General features: G+C 41.6%; 2 protein-coding genes across 2 annotated transcripts in view; one reads left to right on the top strand and one right to left on the bottom strand.

Annotated features, from left to right (window-relative positions):
• Positions 1-23637, bottom strand: part of fhod3a (formin homology 2 domain containing 3a) — a 69761-nt gene that overhangs the window by 9473 nt on the left and 36651 nt on the right. The window contains exons 4-17 of the mRNA XM_069681374.1: positions 23177-23244; positions 22175-22280; positions 13603-13697; positions 13066-13177; positions 12837-12931; positions 11874-12017; positions 11448-11683; positions 9398-9796; positions 8344-8403; positions 7665-7799; positions 7319-7369; positions 3640-3848; positions 1137-1517; positions 191-903 (exon numbers count right to left, since the gene is read on the bottom strand). Coding sequence (XP_069537475.1) covers positions 191-903; positions 1137-1517; positions 3640-3848; positions 7319-7369; positions 7665-7799; positions 8344-8403; positions 9398-9796; positions 11448-11683; positions 11874-12017; positions 12837-12931; positions 13066-13177; positions 13603-13697; positions 22175-22280; positions 23177-23244 — 2804 coding nt within the window. The remainder of the gene's footprint in view (positions 1-190; positions 904-1136; positions 1518-3639; positions 3849-7318; positions 7370-7664; positions 7800-8343; positions 8404-9397; positions 9797-11447; positions 11684-11873; positions 12018-12836; positions 12932-13065; positions 13178-13602; positions 13698-22174; positions 22281-23176; positions 23245-23637) is intronic.
• LOC138609251 (uncharacterized) lies at positions 18868-20549 on the top strand. Its single transcript, XM_069681883.1, has one exon. It carries the CDS (start codon positions 18904-18906, stop codon positions 19876-19878), a length of 975 nt encoding a protein of 324 aa, XP_069537984.1. The 5' UTR covers positions 18868-18903; the 3' UTR covers positions 19879-20549.

Consider the following 23637-nt stretch of genomic DNA (forward strand, 5'->3'; position numbering starts at 1 on the left):
AACAAGACAGGACTGGGTTAGATAGACACATGTTTTAGACAATAATAAAGGTAAAGAAACGCTAACTGTACCAGCTCTTAATGGTAACTAGCTAATGGAAATGTCTTAGCCTTAAAAGAACCCTTCGTCACTGATACTATTGGTCATCTATTTCTGACAAACCAGAATCAATGTTTGTATTTTTACTCACCTCGCTCCAGAAGAGCCGGATTGTCTTCTTCTTCTTGTTAAAAAGAGGCGGCTCCGGCGGAGGAGGCACTGGAATTGGGGCATTAAAACAAGGAGGAGGGGGGGGTCTCATAATCCCTATCAAGGGAGGCGGAGGGGGACAGCTGCCAAGCATGGGTGGCGGTGGAGGGAAGCGTGGGATGCAGGGTGGAGGAGGTGGTGGGGGTGGGAGGTCGCCACATCCTCCCATCAGAACAGCGTCCAGAATGTCTTTGTCATCGTCCTCCGTCAGGTCGGTGAAGTTGATGTCCCCGATGCGCAGCTCTCGAGGGCTGGCCAGGAGCTGGTCCCAGATCGTGTCTGATTCCTTTTTGGGCGGGGGAGGCGGGGGAGGAGGGGGCTCATTTGCTGGGACATCCATGTGAGGTTGTGGTGAAACCAGGTCCTTGATCAAGTCTCCGAACCGCTCGGCGAACGGTCGGATGGTCCCGCGGTGGTCCGGTTTGTCCGCTCTGTTGTTGCCTTCCTGCTCAGCACCTTGTTGCTCATCAGCGCCCTCCTGAGTGTCTTTGTCCTCCCCCTCTCCTTTCTCTTTCTCCTTCTCCTTCTCTGCATCCTCTTCCTCCTCCTCCTCATCGCTGGGCTTCTTGTTCTGGGAGTAGAGCATGTCCAGCATGAAGAGCTTGCTGTTGAGGAGTTTGCTGCTGTGCTCGTTCACCTCTGCCTCCTTAAGGCCTGAGGAGGAGGACACAAGAATTTAAGCATGAGTACACTCTGTATGCAAATGCCATTGTCAAGCAGGCTTTTAATCAAAGTACTTTTTTAGTATCAAGTGAATTCAGGCCACAATACAGGTAATCATTACAATAATTGCAAGAGAAAGCTGAATTAAATGGACCTTATTGTTGTAACTCAACATGTAAATTAATATTAAATCTAAGTCACAATCTAAGCACAGAACTACCCACCATTCTCGCTGCTCCCCCGCTCCTCCCTCTCCAGAGTGCTGCTGGCCGAGGAGATGCTGGAGGCCGAGCAGTTGTCCTTCTCGTTCACTTCTTCATTCTGTCGTTCCTTGTCGCTCAGAATGCCACTGTCCTCCTCCGCCTCCTCCGCCTCCTCTGCCTCTTCCGCCTCCTCTTTCTCCTTCTCCGGTTCCTGCTCACACTCTACGCCTTCCTCCTCCTCCTTTTCTGCCACTGCTACTTCCTCCTGCACGGCCTCCTCTTCCTGTACTTCCTCCTCTTCCTTTTCTTCCTGTTCTTCTTCCTCTTTCTGTGCTTCCTCCTCTTCAGCAGCGGTCTCTTTCTCCTCTGTTTCTACACTGGCACTGGAGTCATCAGCCTCTCCTGTCACAAAGAAAGCAGCGTTATTTTATTCTCTCAGTTTACTATGAATAATTCTCACGCCGCGATTTGACTTCCTGTGATCAGTCACACAGAAACACACTGTCCAGTTTATGACTTGTCTGCAATGAAATACTGTTTGAAACATGCGACATGCTGTCTTTGACTCTAAAGGCGGCTCTGTTTAGGCTTCACCTATGACTCCCCTGTATCAACACACACTCACACACCCATACACTTATGTCAACAATATGGCAGCGACAGTAAGCCTGCTTGTTGTAGAATCAGGATATGAACAGGAAATGAAGAATTAAGTTCCTGTTTACATCAAAACATACTAATGTACGTGGCACAAACACGTAACTCAACAGTACAGTCCCTGCAGTGATGCAGGCGGGGTTAGAATAACACGACACCGTGACGCCTCGAACACGTCTGTTAGAGCCGCAGCGCCTCAGCTCGTGGCAGTGCATGCTTTTACCTCCAAAACAAGCTTGTTTTCTTACGCAAGAAGTTTCGGCATCACACTTTCAAAAAGGTCTTTCAAAAACCAGTTTGACCCTTTCACCCATATCCTCTCTGTGTGTTATTTTCTGTCTACCCCCTCTGATGGTGCCCCCTCCTCTCCCCCCAGTATTTTCCACAATCTGCCTCACCTCTCCTTCTTTAGCTCACGCCTGCATGCTAATTCAAACTGCAGGCTGTTAAGAATTCAAGGTTAAGAATGATTGCTTTGGAGCGCACTGTGGGAATTAAACTTCAGACCTTGTGGTTTTAATTTAGTCCCATAAGTATTAACAAGAAGAGTTCAAACTCAAACAAAAGTGCACTGAAGTAAAAGACCTTTAAAGCACAACTTAAAGTGATAATCTCGAAGATTTTCCTGTAAATAAATGTCTGCTAAGTCACAATCTATCGCTGAATGAGGCAACACAATGGTGATTGAGCCGATGGGCCACTGATGAAAGCCTTTGCATTTACAGTATTACTTTCGCGGAAAAAATCACAAGTGGCGCCCAGTTAGTGACGCGTTTTCCATCACCCAGCAGTGGTTGGTCTGCCAGAGAGGGTAGGCTGAGCTAAGCAACTACTTTTGCAGTCTCAAACAAAGAAAAGAGCGATGACTACAGATACAACTTCAAAAATAAGTGAAAATCCAAAGAAAAAGAAACAAATTCGACGCTAAAACAAACAAACTAAAAAGGAAAGTGACCGTCAGCGAGGAAAATCAAGAGTTACAACCGGAGCCAACCGTGGACGTCACACATGGGACACTGTTTGGATATCTTGGAAATGTGCTCCCGCAATTACCGTTTATCGCCATAGGTGTCGCCAAAGAGAACGAAACTGAGCCCTTCGAGACTGTAACTTTAAGGTTAGGAATGATTGCTTTGGAGCGCACAGTGTGGGAATTGAACTACAGCATGTTGTGGTTTTAATTATAAGTCCCATGAGTATTAACAAGAAGAATTCATTCATTCTTTAAGTGCGATAAAGTAAAAGTCCTCTAAAGCACAACCTTAAAGTTATAACCCCCAAACTTTCAGTGAGGTCAAACTACATGTTTTGACGCAATTCATGTCTGAATTTTTTAACCAATAGCTGATGTATTTACATCCTCTAATAACCTTTCTATACAGTACTTTTTTTATTGTAATGGATTCTTAAATGTGTGGGGGGTTACGCAAGCCCTTAGCGGACGTGCATCCATACATTTTATTCGTTATCTCGTGATAACGTGATAAATAAGTTAAGATCTTGACACAGAAATAACTCGTTATAACTCGTGTAAATATAATGTATGGATGCATTTCCGCTAAGAGCTTCCGTAGAGGACACACAGGAAATACTGCACACATGTTACCCTGTGTTACTGTTTGCAGTTTTATATCAGTGATATTAGCATTGGCAGCATTCAGCAAAATACTTAACAAAATCATAACAAACACGATACATGATGTTTAACTTTACATGACAATGTTTTGTTGACTTCAGTCCTATATCTCATCCTGTAAACATTTTTGACTTGATATTAACTCACAGTCCCCAAAGACACCATGTTATAAGTGTTTTTAGTGCTGCTATATGACAGCTACTCCATCAAACAGTATCTCAGTTGTCCTACCAGTCTCAGAGGCGTTGGCGGGGGTCTCAGGTTCGAGATCAGCCTCTGTGTCCTCCTGGGAGGCGAAGGAAGACGGGGTGCTGCTGCGGGATGACGAGGGCCAGGCTTCCGAGGGTTCAAAGTTCAGGTTTAGGTCGGGGCGAGTCCTTGACACCCGGATGCGCTCCCTCTCGTACTCCTCCGCCGCAAGTCGCTCAACGTTCTTATACCTGAAGGAGAGGAGGAGAGAGAGGGCGGATCAGAGGAGGAGAGAGGCAAAAATACACTTTCTGTTTTGCATATTTTTCTGCTGTGTTGCTCTGAGTGTTGGCCTAAATTAAACCTGTAACCACGAGCTATCGCAAACTTGTTTCACCTCCCCAAACTCCTCTACCTCGGCCAATTAACGCTCCGCAAAACATTCAAAGCATTCATCACTCATTTCCATTCTGCTCTCCTCTCCTCTCTCCAAAGCCCCAGCTATCACCAGCAGTCCAAATACGCAGCCAGAGGGAGTTAAAAAAAAAAGAAGAGATGTTGTTAGGGAGGAGGGTGTAGAGAAAAGGAGAGCGACAGGAGAGAATAATGGGAGAGATGGGGAGAAGGTAATGTTAGTTTGGCTGCTGAAAGGCCAAATATCAGAAGTGAATCAGAATAAACCTGTTCAAGATGTTCCTCCATCAGCTCTCCTCCCTTGTCCTGTTCCTTCCTCTCCTTCTCCTTTCTCCCCCTAGCAAACTTTACCACTCAATCTGCCGGCCAGAAAAGAGATTTAGGGCACTGTTTCAACCCCCTCTCTCTCTCTCTCTGTCTGTCTCTCTCTCTCTCTTTCTTTCTCTGACCCCTCCTCTTTCCCACCGCACCATGAATGTGTGGAGCTTCTGTTCAGAGTTCATTAGCATCAGGCCACTTCAGAGGTCTGAAGGAACTGGATACCAATATATGTGTGTGTTTGTGTGTACGTGTGTGTGATTAAGAGAGAAATGGAGCGAGTGAGCCAACTGTGTATTGTGTGCTGCAGCTTACATCAAAACCTGTAACGTGTAGTCTGTCCTTTCACACTTAGAATGAGCTAAGTGATTGTTTGCAAAACACTCTTACATGCCAGACTGTCAATGTAAGCACAGTATATGTCAATAAACACTCTTTGATAAGCTGTTAACTGTACCTGTCTGCTTCATTGTACTTAACCAATACGTCTGTAGAGTCAAATATTTACCTAAGCATGCTAATGTGTTAAACACCTGTTAATCTCTTTTTACAGTGACGTGGATTTTAGGGATGGTTTTGGTTTCTGTTTGTACTACACTTGTAGTCTGAGTAATATTGACCAATTACGTATCAGCAGGCTGCGGTGTACAGGAAAAACAGTTCGTGTGGAGAGCAAAAAACAGGCGGAACGTAATCCGCTGTATTGACATCCCAGCTCCCATCAGCGTCACCTGACGACGATTTAGCTTCTTATTAATCTCTATAAACAGACGTCTGCAGCAAGTTCAGCTTACAATCTGTTCTAGATCTAAAATTCAACTTGAGATAAATTCCCTTGACTCTGTGTCACGAAAGCCGTTTAGCATTCAGATTTCCCGACTTCCTTGAATGCATCGTAATCGATCCGACCTCCGTTCAACAAACAAGCATTTTAAGTAGTTTTCTTCTCCTCTTGAGGACAGACCTGACAAAGCTTCGTTTTTACTTTTAACAATCCTGCATCATGATGTTGAAATTTCAGCAAAGTTAAGACCCGTTAATTAAAGTTAATCACAAGAAAAACGGTTTCTTTTTCTGTAAACAATGCAGCACGCGGAAAAGGAAGTCTTAACTGGAAGTCGTTTATCGCTAACTGCCGGCTACATGCCCGGCATGTTCACCGTTGTCCCCAGAGGCTATATTGTCATCAGACTACAGCCGATGGGATCCAAGATTGTGGATGGTATAATATTATGACGGAGTGTTATGGCCACATTAAAGAAAAAAAAAAATCAGAGAATACGAGAAAAAGTCCTAATTCTATTGTTAGCCTAAATATTATAATGAAGGAAAATATCAGAAGAGCAGCCAGCCGTCTGCACTAAAATGAGGAACGTGTGAAGTATAACTTCACAGTGAACATCTTGTGAAGTTATGCTTGTAAATGATGCACAGAAGGCTTAACACAACTTTAACCGGAGATTGATTTATTGAACACACCCGGCACTTTCGGAACATCATCACCACTTTGTCATAACTATCAGGACTGAAAAGTGATTTTATTTGAAAATGACTCCTGATTTTAGTCATTTTAGCGCAGGCGGCTGGCTGCTCTTCTGATATTACCCTTCAAAGTAAGATTTAGGCTAACCATAGCCTAAAATTACGTCTTTATTTTTGTGATATTACAACTTTATTCTTATTAACTTACAAGTTTTTTTTTGTAATATTACGTATTTTTTCTCGTGATCTCAGTTTTTTTTTCTTTAACATGGCCCTAATACTCCGTCGTATAATATTGACTATGTTCACCATGTTAGTTTGGCCTATGTTAGCATGCTAACGTAAGCTATTAGCGATTTGCATTAGCAACAAAGCAATTAGCAAGACATGGTACAAACGAAGCAGAAGAGAATGTCATTAGTTTTGCAGGTGAAATACACCAACTATATAACAAAGTAAAAGGAGGGGGTGTTCAGTGAGGCTTCAGCAACCATAAATATTTGCTACATGCTCCAGGAATCCTGTTTCAATCCAACACTAGCATGCACACCATTAACAATCATTTATACACTCAGTTGTCTGTCATCAAGGCAATCATATTTTAGGAAAGTTTTTTTGTGTGCAGGTGTTATGGGACTGTATTCTGTCAGACAGATGTGTCCCTCTGGGGGGTGAGCTGGGGTAAGACTCGTATTTTCCTGATAACCGTATCGTCCAAATCCACAATAAATACATCAACCTCTCCTGTGGATACATCCCCCACGTGCTCACTCAGCAGCTTGTCTCCCTCTCGGGCTTTCTGTCTACCTCTGTCTGCGTTGTGCTTGTTTCTTGTCTGTTGTTGAGTTCAAACAGTTTAAGTGTCTCCCTCTATTTCTTTTCTCTTTGACCCTCGGGACATGTTGCCTTATTGTATTTATTGTAACAGGACTTGGCATAGTCCACAGACACTGTCAAAAGAAGATTCGAAAATAGGGAAGAACATTATGGACCATATGGAACATTATGTTTTGTTAATACATATCCATCACGGCTATCTCTATAGCTGCCTAAATCTGATTATGACCTCACATACCCTCTTAAGTAAATCAATGCTTGTCTGTGATTCCCATTTGCACACAAAGACACTTTTATTAGCCTCATGAAAATTCTCCTTGTGTGTGTATAACCTACATGTGTTCAGCGTGTGTCTTTGTATGTATGATTTCAGTGTGAAAAGCTTCAACAATCCTTGGATCTGATTCTCCCACAGCATGCCGCCTCACAATCAAACCCTTAGCAAAGTGCAGCAGCTTAAATACAGCTCCTTAAGAGAGGAGAAAACAGGCAGAGAGAGCAAAGAGAATCGGCTCAGTCTCCCTGTAGCCTCTGGCAGCAAAGGGCAACTTTTTAACCTGAAAACAATTACGCTATTACCGAGCTTCCCAAACCACAGGCTGAGACGTATTCCCCGCAGGTTCAGCTGTTCTCTCAGTGTGTGTTGTTTTGATTTAGTGCACACACTCACCTCTCCTCCCGCGCATGCCTGGCCTCTTCCATCTTATCCACAAAGTCACGGCTGTGAGAGACACACAAGCAGAGAATTTGAGGACATAATGATCATACCCGACACTGGAATGGTCTTCTGTAGACCTGTTTTTCAACGTTTGAAGTGAGGTCACTTTTGAAGTGCAATATGGAAATAGTTTCAGGAGCTTTAAACATGGTGTCAGGATATTTCTGCAACCCATGTTTTCATTGAAACATACATGAAAGATGAAAGTGCTGCACTTAACTGGATTAACACTGTATTTTACCACTTGTATGTAATCTACGATCTGACTGAAACTGCTTTGAAGTCAGTGATGAGTCACCTGTGCTTGTTCCTCTCCTCCCTCTCTATCCTCTGCAATCTCTCCTCTCTCTCCACGCGGCGGCGCTCTCGCTCAGCCGCCAGAGATTCCTGGTGTTGTCGGTATGAGGACGACAGAAGTCCGCCCAAAGCGGGCCTGAGGAAAAGAAAGAGAAGAATGGGATTACAGCAACACACAATCAGAGAGATTCTTTGTGTTTTTAAAACTCTCAGCACAGTGTGATCATGAGCTTCTTCCACAACAGGTTTCCTCCTTATTGTTTGTTATTTTACCATTATCAGGGCATTGAGATGAGGGTCTGTGATGCTGCATCGCTGTTTTTTCATCTGCTAGTTGTGGCTGCACCAATACGTGATACAATTTGATAACATTTAACTGTTTACATGAACATAAACCAAACTCAAGTTCCCATGCAAATACAGAGCTTCTATATGTGTAAGTATATATTTAACAAGCCATAAATTATGTTTAAATGACTGTGTTCTCCAGGGAGGAAAGAGGAGAAGCTAAGTAACCAGGGAACACGAGAGGTGAGATCATATTCACTTCAGCATGTCAGCACCATGAATGTGCAACAGGGCTGCACACAGGCCATACTTGTAACACATGTGCATGTTTGCTTGAATAAATGCATGTGTTGATTTTCTTTAGGATGCGTATGCATGTCGGAGCATCTCACCTGGGGCTGGTGGGCGTGCTTGGACCGCTGGGGGAGGAATAAGATGTGACACCTCCATTTCTGGGTGAGAGAGGGGGTGAGAAAAGGGGTGACAGTGAGTGACCTCTTCAGTCAGCTGGTTACTCGACACCCTACTGACTCCTCAGTTCAAAACTGGTGTCGAGAAACGAAAGTGACACCTTGTTACATAACAGGAACGCTGTTGGTGCAACACTAGAGTGACCCCTATTAGTCGCTCCTGTAGAGTTTATACACTTATGGTTCTGGAAAATTCCAGGCAAGGTGTCTCTCCTCGCGTAGAGTTCAGTGTGAATCTGAAAAGACCTTGGGCTAACATATATTTACCTTGACAGCTCATTTAGCCAGTGTTAGCAGGTAAACATTTAGCTGTCTGCCAAAGGGAAGTGTAGTAATTTAAGCATTAAGTGCCTGATTGAAGTTCATTTTTTGATATATTGAACTGAGCACAATCATTCCTGAATTTGTTGTAATTCTAGCATCCAAATGTAGCTTTTCCATTACAAGCTATGTATAGGCAACATGCAGGTCACATATACAGTCAAATCCAGAAAGAACAAACAATAAACCACAACAGTACTACACATTTAATATGTTAAAGTAGACACTAAATGGAGGGAAGGATAGAGACTTCTATTGAATGGCTCAAGCAAATAAGCAGGAAGTGAAACTACAGGTGAAAAAGGCAGCTGTGAAAACATGACTGTGTTCACACTGCTCTTGAGAAGAAGGGAAAAAGCTGTGGCAGTGGAAATCCAAACGAGGATTGCAGTTGTGAACTATAAGAACTAAGAAGTAGAGGTGTGAAGGAACAATAAGAGTGTCGACAGACTAAAAGGTGTGAAGCTGTGCAGTCAGCGAAGTGAAAAGAACTGGTGAAAAGGGGACGTGATGAGTAATAAAGGTGATGCAAAGAGATCCGAGTGCCGGGAAAAAAGGCCAGAAACAGAAGTGAAACTGAAAAAGGAAAAGTGCAACGTCCAAGAGATGCAAGGAGAGCGTTCTGTGCTTCAGGGAGTTCCTGTCGCTGTCTGACCTGGGAGACGTCGTCTTGGGTGACTCCTCGCTGTTTTTGGACGGAGCCGTTGGCTCCTCATCGAGGTCATAGGAGAAGAGGTGGAAGGGCGAGTGGGGTAGGTAGGGAAGGCGGTCGGAGGAGGGACGGCTGCAGCCCCGTGATGGCGGGCTGACCTCTTTGGTAGCTGGGACGGTGACGATGGACCTCTTCCTGGCCAGCAGGGAGGCCAGGAGGGAGGGTTGGGCTGGCGGGCTGAGAGGGGAGGAGTCTGAGGTGGAGGGGGAGTGGATGGTGGGTGCTGAAGGGGGTTCAGTCCGATTACTCTGCTCCTCCTCTTTTATGTTCTCCTTTCTGGATGTGATAGTGATGGACTGGACGGTTGTTCGGTGGATTATGGATGGAAGATGTCTAGCCGGGCTAGGAACAGAGGAATGGATTGAGAGGAATAAATGGATGAAAGCAAACGTAAGAGTAAAAGAGAACCCCACAGTAGGCCACAAGGAGAAAAAACAGTTACACAACAAAAAACATGACAAAAGAAACATCTAATACCTTTGTGGGTTTCTAAATATGCCCTCTAGAGAAACCACAGGATATTATTACATTTCCATGTTACCACCATTTCCTAAAATACCTGGGGGTGGTCTCTTTAGACTCTGTTTCAGCCCCCTGCTGCTCATCCGAATCAGACTCAGTCACGGGAGTCTCCTCCTCCTCCTCCTCCCCTTCTACTCCATCCTCATATTCCTCCTCTCTGTGAAGGCGAGGGGATGAGGATGGATGGTGGAACATTTAAGGGAAGGATTGAAGGAAAGATGATGCGATACGTGAGAAAAGCATGCAAACTGAAATCAACATACTTATGAAGAAGAGATGGAGCAGAGGACAGGGAGAGACGGAGGGTTGGACGAGATTGACAACAAGGGCATGACATACATCAGACAGACATGAAGTGACAGAGAAGCAAAAGTATTGAGACTAAAGTAAACACAGAAACGAAGGCAGTGAGAGGAGGGATGTTTCTCATTACACACTCTGTGCTTCCAGGTCAGTTTAAAATGCACAAGAAGACCAAAAATGATGACATGGAGGAGGGATAGGACTGCTAAGAGGAGAATACGCAACAACTGACTTGAGAGCAGTGCCACCAGACTGCTTCGTCGAGTGAAACCAGATGAGCCTTGTTGCAGCAGAGCCGGCGTGAGCTGCCAGGTGTTGTTCCACAAGACTAGAGCCATGTGTGTGTGACGAATGAGAGTGCCAATAAAAGTTGTCTTTGTTTTTCCTGTGTGTGCATGTATAATGTGAAGCAGGATGCGGTCCCCGACAACATTCATCAATCATTTTCATAAAAAGCAAAAACAAAAGGATTTCTTATGCAGAATTTCACCTCTATTTTAAAGTACACACGTGTGTGGATGTATGCACCGTTTCAACGCTAACTGAAGCATGGGAGGTAATCTGCTTCAGTCACGTCACACACGGACAGGATGAAGAGATGACGGTGGAAGCATATTAAGTGAGTAATAGAGTTAGAATGGATGAGAGCACGTCGAGAGGAGATATATACCTGAGTGAACAGCTACGACCGGCTCCAAAGTCCCATTTTTGTGCACACACACACACGCACACACACAGCCCTGGAATGAGCCTGTGCTGGTTTAATATTGTGTACACTTGAATTAGACCTATAAGAACAGCCTGAATGTTTGTCTTTATTTCTTTTAGTGAAGCACAAGTCTGCACCAGTGTTTCAATGCAGAATAAAAATCCCACTCTGAGTGCTTTATGTGATATGAGACACACCAGTTACAGCATGTAGGTGAGGAGCAGCAGCTGGAAAGACATAGGCCACAGAGGTCAGCAGTTGACCGTTTTCTGAGTGACCTTTGAACTTACATGGATGGAAGGGAACCTGACAGTGCTCTGAAGCAGAAAGTGTTGGTACAAGACAGTTAAATCTTGAGTTCAACTCAACGCATCTCAAATATATGCATCTCAAAAACCAACTCTTCCCTCTGCTCTGTTATGTCACTTTGTCAATCAACTCTCTATCTCCTTCTCTCACCTCTCGCTCATGTCCTCAGCTCTATGCCCACTGAAAGGCTGGAAGCCGGCTCTCTGGGGGGACGCAGGGCTGCAGGGGGAGGCGTGACCGGACCGCCCGAGAGAAGCTCTGCGGCTCCGCCTCCTCTCCAGGCCTCGTTTTTTGTCCCCGCCCCCGAGGCTGACTCTACGACGGTCCCGGCGTACCATTGGCGGAGGCTGGGTGTCATCGTCGCCGTCTTCGTGCCGTAGGGTCATCTGGGGGGAAATTTAATTGGGTGTGAAGTTGGAGAATTTTAGTATCAAGCAATGGTTCTATAAATACTGTATGGAGTCATATTCACTGGATGTTAGCAGCACTTACTAGCTGAAATCTGATATTTAATTAAAGGCAAATATCAGCTTGCAATATTTTCCCTGTGATCTCATGACTTTGTTTCCCACAAACCTCATAGATGTTCAGCTGCTCAACCAAATCCAGATCAGTGCCCTTCCTCCCCAAGTGCCTCTGGGCCACCGTCTCCATGCCCTGCTCCTCCAGACCGTCCACCATATCGTAGAAGGAATCCTGGTCAGGCAGTGCTGCAAGGGTCTACGGAAAAAGAAAGATCATTACTGAATCCTGTGATGTGAAATATCTTACTTGCTAAAATATCGCAACTTGCATGTAAAGTAATAACATACCGTAAAAAACTTGGTGTATAAGATGCGCTTTTAGTAAAAATGTTTTCATCTAAAGAGTGGGCCTCCTATATACATGTGTGACCAATATACCAGTAGAAAATTCAGAGAGAGGTATTTTTATTGTGTTCCTGTATTTTTCCCAGACGATGGAGCTATAATCTAGCTAAAATTGTCGGTTGCTACGTGGTGACGTCACACCTCCGCATTAAACTGTTTCCGTATTTATAATATGCCGCAGTGCTGTTTTGTTTTTTCCTCGCTGTTTTAAGCTAACGCTTATCACAGACATGCACCGCCATGATCACCGTTGCAGCCGCCACCCTCACAACAATCAACGTTACCGTAGGCTGCCAGCCATCCTGCTAGCTACCGGGGCCAGCACTGTTTAAAATGAAAATAAATAGAAATAGTGTTGAAATAACGTATAAACATGTTTTTATTAATAAATAGCTATATAAAACCTTTTTCTCTCTGGGATACCCCCAAAAACAGACTGTCTGTTATATTCTGGTGCGACTAATATTCTGGATTTCATGGTAAATCCCCCAAAAACATCCCTGAAGCATTAAATACCAAAGCACTTAAATCAAAAATGAAATTAATATGATTGAGAATAGAAAAGACATGTTTTAAAATATAAATCTGCGATAGTATTCCGTTTTTTTTCAGTACTAAATGTTAAAAAAGTATATTATCATTTATCATAGAGGCCCTACAGACATCACACCTTATTGATGAGGGTCATGGCGTAGACCAGCAGCTCTGTGTCCACTCCATCCTTCTCATGTAAGATCTCCATAGTGTTGGACCATGGCTTGCATCCTGGAATTTAGCGCATAACAAATAAAAACATTAATGAATGTGTCACTCTCTTTCCAACCCCCTCTTCCTGTGTTTCAACCAAGGAAAAATAAATGAGAACAAGTTCCTCAGCAGTTGGTCGTGGTTATGTATACCTGTCTTGGTGTCCACAGAGGTGATGGCTTCTATCAGCAGCGGGGTGTTGGACTCGGAGTACTCCACGAACACCAGCAACAGCTTCAGAGCTGTTTTCACAACCAGTCGGAACTAGAGGGAGGGGTACGAAGTTACAAACTCATACAGACATAACATTACAAACAATGTATATATTACAGACCGGGGGCCATCATTGAATATACTATATTGAAAATGGATAAAATAGAAATTTCGAACATTAAATAAAGAAATGGAAACAACGTAATGTTTAGCTTATGGGACAAGAATCAAAACTTTGGTGCTTTGAAAGCAAAGTAGAAGTATATCTACCACAAAACCAACAAAAGACACAACCCTGAGGTCAGGACACAGAATACAATCAGTAGCAGATGTTTTTGTCTGTTTTTATAGGAGTCAAGGCTAAAAATAATCTCATCAAACAGTGACTGGCTCGCTCAGAGCTGATGACAGTCTTCTTACACTGTAGACGTGTGTGTTGAGGTTTTTTGTTTGTCTTTCTGGTTTGTCGACTATACCTTTGAGCCAACAAGTGCGTAGAGCCACTGGATTGTCTCGACATGCCCAATGACACCGTTCATTCCGTCTACATACAGCATGATCTGCCCCAGAGCTGAGAGAGGGGGAGACAAAAAGTGAAAGACAGAACAAATTAAGAAAGATGTTCCGACTCTGACTGTAAACAAAACAAACACACCAAGTGGCATCTGTGTGCAGCACATGGGTTCATCTACAGTTGCTATAAATAACAGGAAAGGCCATCATGGATTAGGGGTTTCCTTGCTCATATTTTGTGTCTTTATGGCAGACAAAGCAAAAAAGAAGAGCACGGCAGGATGTGGAAATGATCCGGAAAAGTTCTCAGTTGAAACATTTTGCTTAAAGTATTTACATCTCAGAAAGATTCTGTTGTTTAAGTTTAATATCCACAGTACTTGTCATTGCATTGCAATTTTGCAGTAGCAGCACTTTACTGGAGTTTGTCCAGACTATGATCAACTCCATAACTACATTTTTACCACATTTTAGAGGAACAATATTGTAATTTTCACTGCTTGTATTCAACAGCCTAAGTTACCAAGGACTTTCAAGTAAGAATTTTAATACATAAGATATGATCAACTTAGAAATTATGTAATTTTGTTGTAAACTAAACAACAGTATATATTCACCTAATTATAAAACAAATGAACCTCGAACATTTAAATTCGTTTTACTAATACCTCTTCTGTTAAACAAACAACTTAAACAAAACTTTACTTGTGATGCAAAATTTCAATATTGTGTTATTATTACTTTAAAAAAATATATATTTCCATCGTGAGGTTTTTGATGATAAAGTGCTCATACAGAAAAGCTCTCGTTCCTCTTTTTGTTATATTAAAGTTATATATAAAACACAGTAGAGCAACACAGCAGTTTCTGTTGAAGGTGTCATCTGTTGCTGTATGTCAAAGCACAGTGCAGGTCATATTTCAGACAAACCATGACTCAAGGTTGAAGTGAATTCTCATATCTCGTACTCGTATATTTTTTTTCACCAAATGTTAAATCTAAGTTTGTGTTTTTATTTGAATTGTTTTATGACAAAATTTTGTTGTTTAGTTTTTAGTTGGATTATAAAAAAGACTCAACAGAGGCATTTCATATTTAAAGCTCCTGTGAGGAACTTTCGGTTTGTGTTGATTTTGGCGCCCCCTGTGGACAAAGTCGTATCTCTTAACTCTTTGCTGATTTTGTCAAATCTCATCCTGCTTTCTTTAACAGTCATATGTCACTCACTTTAAATTTTTGCCCTGGAAATTGTAAACAAAGGCAGCTTCCAGTAAATCGCTCCATCTGACACCTACCCCCCGTCTGCAGTTTCAGACATTAAAAATAACTATATAGAAATAATCACTCTTGTCGCTGATGGTCTGATTTGCTTTTGTAGGTCATATAGAGTAATCAGAATTAATTTCAGCCTGTTCCATAACCAGTAAAATACTCCTCACAGGACCTTTAAGTTGCTCTTTATTTAGAGAGTCAATGCTTTTGATAAGCCATCATTTAAGCGAGTTAGCATAACATTTAATTACATAAAAAAGCTTTTTTTCCCCCACGCTTTTCAGCCTACCCCAACTCAAATTCTGATTAAACTGATTCCTAAGCACAAACAAGATGTGATATATTTATTGGAGGAGGGTCTGGATGTTTCCTCATAAATACCCAGTCTTAACTTTCAGGACTCTTACTATTTGTGGGGGTTTTTTTGTTTGTTTTTTTGTCTAGTGTGGTATTGCTCTTTTGCTACTTATTATTTTCTTACTTAGTGCCTCAAGTAAAGAAAAGGAAAAAAAGACAGATTCAAAAGTGAAAGTGAAAGTTAAAAGACACTGTCGCTGGCATTCGCAGATCAGACGCGACGCGAGGAACAGAAGGACCTTAACCATGCCTTTAGACTCAGATTTGAAACTTGAAGTTATATCTTCACTTTTTGGACAAAATTTTCAACCTTATGACAAGAAAAGAGGTTGGAAAAGACCGGGTAGTTTATCTGTTGATGAGTTTCATCTGCACAACCTCACTGGGAAACGGGCTCGGGCGGGGCAAACTTTTATCGACGAGAAATACTTTTTTGACTCCGAGTTTGACTGCGACTTCACAAATCTCTCTGACTCGTCTCAGTGTAAGAGAGGTGATGAGGTTTACGAGCGCCCGAAAGGTTGGTACCGCATAGCCTTAAACGTCAAAGGTAAATATCCAGACGGAGACACCTGGCTGGGCGACAAAAGATGGAGGAGTCACTCTGTGCCTGGAGAATGGCCCGTTTCCTACCACGGGACGAGCTTAAAAGGAGCCACAGGCATCATCAGGAGTAACTACAATGCAGGAGATCGAGCCATGTATGGAAGAGGAATCTACTCGACACCGGACATACATGTGGCTGAGAGAGAGGAGTACGCCAAGACCTTCACATCAAAGACGACGGGGAAAAGATACAAAGTGATCCTGCAAAACCGGATCAATCCCAAACTGAGAGAGATCTGCAGGCGTCGTGACTATTGGCTCATTGGTGTTCCTAAAGGAGCATCTGCTGAGAAGGAGAGAGACATAGTGGAGAGCTCGATTCGACCTTATGGAATTCTGATCAAGGAGCTAGATGAGGATGAGGATTATGATGAAGGTGATGGTGGATATGATGAAGATGACAGTGATGAATGCAGTGACAGTAGAGATAATGATGGCAGTGATTATGGGAATGAGGATGGAGATGATAATGAAGATGATGAAGAGGATGATGATTATGAAGATGATGGGGAGGATGGCAAATATGATGAAGGAAATGTCACTTGCAGTTGTGATGATGATGATGATGATGATGATGATGATGGTGATGATGGTGATAACCATGACAGTGAAAGTTATGGTGATGAAGGAGATGATGATTGTGAAGAGGAAGATGATGAAGACAATGACAGTGATTCTGGTGACGACATTTACAATGAAGCTGACGATGCAGTCTATGATGGCAATATCGATGACAACGATGATGATGAAAATGGTGAAGATGATGAGGACGATGACCACTTTGATGACAACGCTGTCGCTGATGGTTCGTCGACGAATGACGATGGTGAGCAGAACAATGATGATGATGATGGTGAAGATGATGAGGACCATGACCACTTCGATGATAACGCCGACGGTTCCTCGACGAACAACGATGCAGACGATGGGGAGCAAAACGATTATTATGATGAGAACGACTGCTACAATGAGGTTGATGGTTACGACTGTGGCAGTGAAGATGATTATGACTGGAGTTAGAACTTATCATGGATGTATATTTACAGTCAGTGGATGGTTTATAACTCTGTAGCTTATACTTGACCCTTATATACACTTTGTTTGTGCACATTAGCTTTGGTTTAAATTTTGCATTCTGTTCTAAAGTACTGTCTAAACATTGATCCAAATAAGTTTGAATGGTGAATCAATAACACCTCTACATGTCTGTTATGTCAACGAGTTTCTGGTTTTGACAGCCACTTGCATGTTTTATCCAATAATATAGTTAACGACATTGATCAGTTATTTCTGTTATTTTTATTTCATTTAGAATCTGATAGCATGTTGTGCATGTCATTCTCTAATGGACCTAAACATAAAAATCCTTTAAAGGCTGCATCACAAAAAAAAAAAATGTTCTCAACCTTAATACGAATGATAGGCTGGGATATTTTTTGTCAAAAAATAGTTTATATTTTTTGTTATTTTATACAAGGAATTATTGTATCTGTGTTTTATTTGATCTCTTCTCACTGTCTGATGTGGGCGGGGCTGAAGAAACTCTCTTAATCTCTTCACAAATAATACCAAAGGATGCCTGTCTCCTAACTTTTACTTGGACGTTTTTTTAATTGTTATAAAGATTACAAAAGTTTTATTGTTATAAAGAAAAACTGATTTGAAAGCAGGTTTACAGGCTTTGAGTTCTAGCATTGAAGCGTCAGTGCTCTGATGCCTTCTATCTTTACTTCTAACTTTTCATAATCAGGATTAGCTGTTAAAAACTTTGTTTGTTAATTGTTTATTTGTTACTGTACATAAATAAAGATGGAAAACAATCTTCCTGTTATTGTTTTCTTGGTGGTGGGATGTTGAGTATGATACAGATTACACAGGTGTCTTGTAGCGCAGCACAAACTCATGAATTCAATCCAGGAGTCACCCATGAAAGTCGGTATGGTCACATGTTTTAATACAATAATTTGCAGAGTGAACTCCGCTTACACACAGTTGGAGGAAGAGACAGAGAGGACAACTTTGCTCCTAACTTGCTCAATCATGTATATGTGCCCAATGAGCCAGTGACTTCCCCTGCATATACTTAGTTTTATCTTTGCTATAAAAGGCACATTACAATAAGCAATATCTGATGACTTGTATTGTATAAAACAAAAGCACTGTGTTTATTCCAGTAACGTCTTTACTTCAGTTTCTCCCTCCATATCTGAAGAATCTCAGCTGCTGCGTGTGCACACATACAAGTTTAACAAGTTCAAGCATATTTGACAGCTTGTGTCATGTTCAGGTACTCTTACTCACAACCCGCTTTGTTACACCTGAGGCGCATGCTTGCGTTTCGTTCAGATATATTATAATGATTTTATACCTAAGTAGCTGTAATTGCCCTCTGCTACAGTGTTTTCACAGGTTGGGGGGCTGCTGGGGGGGTGAGAAATAGATGTTTTGTTCAGCGATGAAGGATCGTGTGACAGCTGCTCAGAGCTGCCCCTGTAAGATTCAACATGTGGCTTCAAATAGTGAGTCATCAGAAACAAGAAACAAAAACTCTCCATTAAAATGATGACTATGAAAGTCAGTATATGTTTCCATATGAGTTTTTTTATTGCAATACTCACACTTCCTTTAATATATCAATGTAATTGTTATTTTCTTGTAGTTATTTTTATGTTCTCATTATTGTGTCACTCACTTTTGCTCTATTTTTATGTGAAGTCTTTCAAACACTTAAGCACCACCCTGACTGTATATACAGAGTTGTGTGTCATTGTAAAACTGTTCAGATAATATAAATCTAAAAATGGCTCAGGTGGAAATTAAACGTGTGTCTGTTCCGTTTCCTCAGAAATACTCAGTCTTAAGTTTCTAATTTGACAAACAGCCCTTGCTCCTTTGTTACTGTGTGTGAGATATAGTTTTTTTTCCTCTTCAAAAAGCAGAGAAGTGAAAGTGAAACTTAAAGTTACAGGGAACTCTGTAGCAGGCTTTCACAGATCAGACGCGACACGAGAAGAGAAGGAGACTTAACCATGTCTTTAGACTCAGATTTGAAACTTGAAGTTATATCTTCACTTTTTGGACAAAACTTTCAACCTTATGAGAAGAGAAGAGGTCAGAGAACAGCAGGTAGTTTATCTGTTGATGAATTTCATCTGCACAACCTCACTGGGAGAAGACGGGCTCGGGCAGGGGACACTTTCATAGACGAGAAAGACTTTTTTGACTCAGAGTTTGACTGCGACTTCACAAATCTCTCTGACTCGTCTCAGTGCATGAGAGGTGATGAGCTTTACAAGCGCCCTATAGGTTGGTACCGCATAGCCTTAAAGGTCAAAGGTAAATATCCAGACGGAGACACCTGGCTGGGCGACAAAAGATGGAGGAGTCACTCTGTGCCTGGAGAATGGCCTGTTTCCTACCACGGGACGAGCTTAAAAGGAGCCACAGGCATCATCAGGAGTAACTACAATGCAGGAGATCGAGCCATGTATGGAAGAGGAATCTACTCGACACCGGACATACATGTGGCTGAGAGAGAGGAGTACGCCAAGACCTTCACATCAAAGACGACTGGGAAAAGATACAAAGTGATCCTGCAAAACCGGATCAATCCTGAAAAGAGAGCAATCTGCAGCCGTCTTGACTACTGGCTCATTCGTGTTCCTAAAGGAGCATCTGCTGAGAAGGAGAGAGACATCGTGGAGAGCTCGATTCGACCTTATGGCATTCTGATCAAGGAGCTAGATGTGGATGATGATGATGATGATGAAGCTTATCGTGGTTATGAGGAAGAGAGCTATGTTGATGGCGATGAGGACGATGACGGCAATGAGGACAATGACAGCAACGATGATGGCAGTGATGATGGTAATGCCACTCACAAATGTGATGATGATGACGAAAGTGACAATGACAACAACCTCAGTTACCACATTCACACTCAAGATGACGATGCATACTATGGTGGTAATAGTCAAGATGTTTGCAACTGCAATATATTTTGATGAAGCTGCTACGATTGTGAGAATGACTACTACAATCAGGTTAATGGTAATGACAGTGGCAGTGAGGATGGTGATGATGAATAGAGTTAACTGATGATGTCATAGACGTCTAATAAGAGTCAATGGATGGATTTAAAACTATTGCTCTTAGGACCTTGTTTATATACTTGGGGCTTATATATACTTTGCTTATGCACATTATATTTGGTTAAAAAATTGCATTCTATTAAAAAGTACTGTATAAACATTAATCCAAATGAAGAATCATTCACCTCCACATTATTTCTGTTATTCATTTAGATTTGACAGCATGTTGTGCGCGTCCTTTTCTTATGGACCTAAACATAAAAATAATTTAAAGGCTGCAAACAGTTAAGAAAGTATTTTTCCAACCTTACTATGAATGATAGGATTGTACATGAAAAAAAAAACTTTTTTCGTCACAAATAGAAAATATGTTTTGCTATTTTTATACAAGTGGTAACTGTATGTGTGTTTAATTTGATCTTTTCTCACTCTTTGATGTGGGCGGGGATGTAGAAAAAATTTCAATCAGCACAGCTTCACTCAGCTATGAGGAAGAACATGTTAATCTCTTCATAAATAATACCAAAGATGCTTTTACCTAACTTTTACTTTTACATTTTTGTGATTTTTCTAACATGTGTCGAATGAGAACAAACTGATTTGAAAGTAAGTTTTCAGGCTTTGAGTCCTGTCTATCCTGGGTTTGAAAATATTCACTGATTCTTGTAGTTACAAAACAGTAATGATTTAAGACTTTGTTAATTGTTTATGTATTACTGGACATAAATAAAGTCTGTAAACTATCCTTCTGTTATCTGTTATTTCTGCACAGACTTAGTTTTATCTTTACTTTTAAAGGCACATTACAATAAGCAATATCTGATGACTTGTATTGTATAAAACATTAGCACTGTGTTTCTTCAGTAACCTTTTTACTTCAGTTTCTCCCTCCAGATCTGAAGAATCTCAGCTGCTGCATTAAACAAGCATATTTGAGAGACTGTCATGTTCAGGTACTGTTACTCACAACCCGCTTTGTTACACCTGAGGCGCATGCTTGCGTTTCGTCCAGATATATTATAATGATTTTATAAATAAATAGCTGTAATTGCCCTCTGCTACAGTGTTTTCACAGGTTGGGGGGCTGCTGGGGGGAGGTGAGAAATAGATGTTTTGTTCAGGGATGACGGATCGTGTGACAGCTGCTCAGAGCCGCCCCTGTAAGATTCATCACGTGGCTTCAAATAGTGAGTCATTAGGCAATTAATAGAAACACCACATAATTATGCCAGTCATGAAATGATTATCTGTGACACATGTTTGGTGTCTTTAGACTCAGATTTGAAACTTGAACTTATATCTTCACTGTTTGGTGTGGAAACTAGTAATGGCTGTGTGTTTGAAGGTAAGAAATAGAAAGCAAGGACCTCTCTGGGAAATAAGCGCACTGCTCTTGGAAACTTTAAAGCATTTGTGTTTTTGTGTGAAGAAAGAAAATATCCGCATTACTTAGAGAAATCAGATTCAGTATATGTGTCTGTATGAGTCTGTTTTTAGTGCACAACTGTGTCTCACACTTTCTCTAATATATCAATGACATTTTTTTTTATCATTACTGCATTGCTCACTTTTGCTCCACCACTCTGACTGTATAAAGAGTAGTGTGTCATTGTAAAGAGACTAGTGTGACTAGAGATAAGATTGTAGTAATGTTTGTCTCTCATTTATACAACACTGACATGCTACATCTACATCAGTGGACCCTAAAGTAGGGGACCCGAGACACAGGGGTACTATATACTATAAAGTATATATATATATACTATATAAAGAAATAGTCTTGCTCTGCTCTGCCAGCCTAAGGGCACTGTGACTTTGAGGGTCACAGGCTAAAAAGTTTGGGAACCCCTGATCTACATCAAGCCTAATTTACTTTTTTTTCTTTTTTTGTTAATTCTTTTGATAGTTTTTGTTTTTTTGTGACTAACCTTGCATCATTATAATGTTTATTAAAGTTCTGTTATAGAAATAATATCCTTTGTTATATTAATTGTTTCTGTATGTGTTTTTAACACACTCAATACAATTTTATAGCAAACTGTGAATAATGTTTACTAGAAGTTACAATACATTACAAGTCTTTAGAGCATTTCGTTTAATTTTCTAGCATACACTTCCTGTTTTGTTCTGTTTTAGTTTTTGTTCTCTTTTTTTAACTTATTTTTTTCTTAATAATGCATTGTATGTCATCTTTATGTGAGTGAGATACCTCTTAATATGTAGTTCTGGTAGTTCTGGTCGGCTTCTGCTCCGACCTTGATGAGACATGTCAGACCTTCAGCCATCACAAACTCGTGGACCAGGTCTTTGTCATCCTGGAAACAACAACAGAGAGCGAGGGAGAGAAAGCATGCGTTACTGCAGTGTTCACCAGCAGCATACGGTCACATGGACACAAAATCCCTCTTTAATTTCTAATTTAGTGGATTTAGATGAATTTAAATTGAATTCTCCTTTACTACCACACGGTGTCAGTAATGTTCAGGATTAGGATTAAAGTTGACATGACAAACTTTCAACTGTGACTGGTTCAGTCCAGCTGATGCGCACACTCCACATGTCAACAACTGTGAGTTTTGCAATCTGTTGCTTTTGACACATCATCTCTTATAACAACAACAACACAACTCAAAGGATGCAACAACACTTCTCGGTAGTGACCTAAAGGACTCCTTAGCTAATGCTGCGTTCAGGTGCACAGTCACATTTTAGTGGACACAAAGCTTTATGCAGCAGCAGTGGAATGATGAGCGGACACTTTTACACTAGTGCATTAGCCTTTGTCGATACATGACTTCTATGCTAGTTAGCATTGTAATGATGAATTTAAAGGTGCCTAAATGCAGCTGTATTTTAGACCTTTTGTTTGCTAAACTGTGTGTCAGTATATGAGGATTCTTGTGTGTGTGCTCCTGAAAAAAGCCTTTGTTATTTTAGGTGGCTTACTCCTCTCATCTTAAAATAAACACACAAACACATATGCAACCACCCACACCCCCCACACACACACACATACAAAGAGACCTACACACGCCCACACAGATACACACACAGGGAGAGAAATGCCACGTTGATGGAGATCCCTGTCATCATGGACGCACACAGTGGCCACAATAAGCAACTGTGCTCTGCGACAACAAACTGACAGTAATTGCATTTGAAATATGTGTGTGTGTGTGTGTGTGTGTGTGTGTGTGTGTGTGTGTGTTACCTGAAAGATTTGCTTTAGAGAGAACAGTGCCCGTCTCAAGTCCCGTCCATTGGAGTTATACAGTCTTTCTGGAGAGAGAGGGAGACAAAGAAGTGGTTATAATCGAACACAAAGGTAACTAGAGTGACGTTACAGAGCCCAGGGTGCTCAAACAAAACATAAAAAGTGATGAAAGGATGTTTCCAGCTGAATTAAATCTGCTTGCATTGCTTATTAACCTGTGCACCTTTCATCTCCCGGCAGTCTTTGTGTGTTTCATGACTTGATCAATAAAAATAGTTCATAAAATGAGTCTCAGCTGTGCAACAGTTACACAATAGTTTGATCTGTGAGAGGAAGGCCGAGGACGATGGATCCAATCACTCGCCTCTCTCTGATCACCTGAGGGTGGCACTTTATCACACACATTCACCGCGTCCTCACTCGCAGAGTCACACGTGCATGAACTTTTTTTACACACA

This window comes from Semicossyphus pulcher, unplaced genomic scaffold, assembly GCF_022749685.1.
Source record: "Semicossyphus pulcher isolate SPU_LCO1_2020_fin unplaced genomic scaffold, fSemPul1.0.p SCAF_5, whole genome shotgun sequence".
Classification (NCBI taxonomy): domain Eukaryota; kingdom Metazoa; phylum Chordata; class Actinopteri; order Labriformes; family Labridae; genus Semicossyphus; species Semicossyphus pulcher.

Excerpts from the sequence above, each read along its gene's own strand:
- LOC138609251 (XM_069681883.1), top strand. The coding sequence starts at position 18,904 with ATGTCTTTAGACTCAGATTTGAAACTTGAAGTTATATCTTCACTTTTT.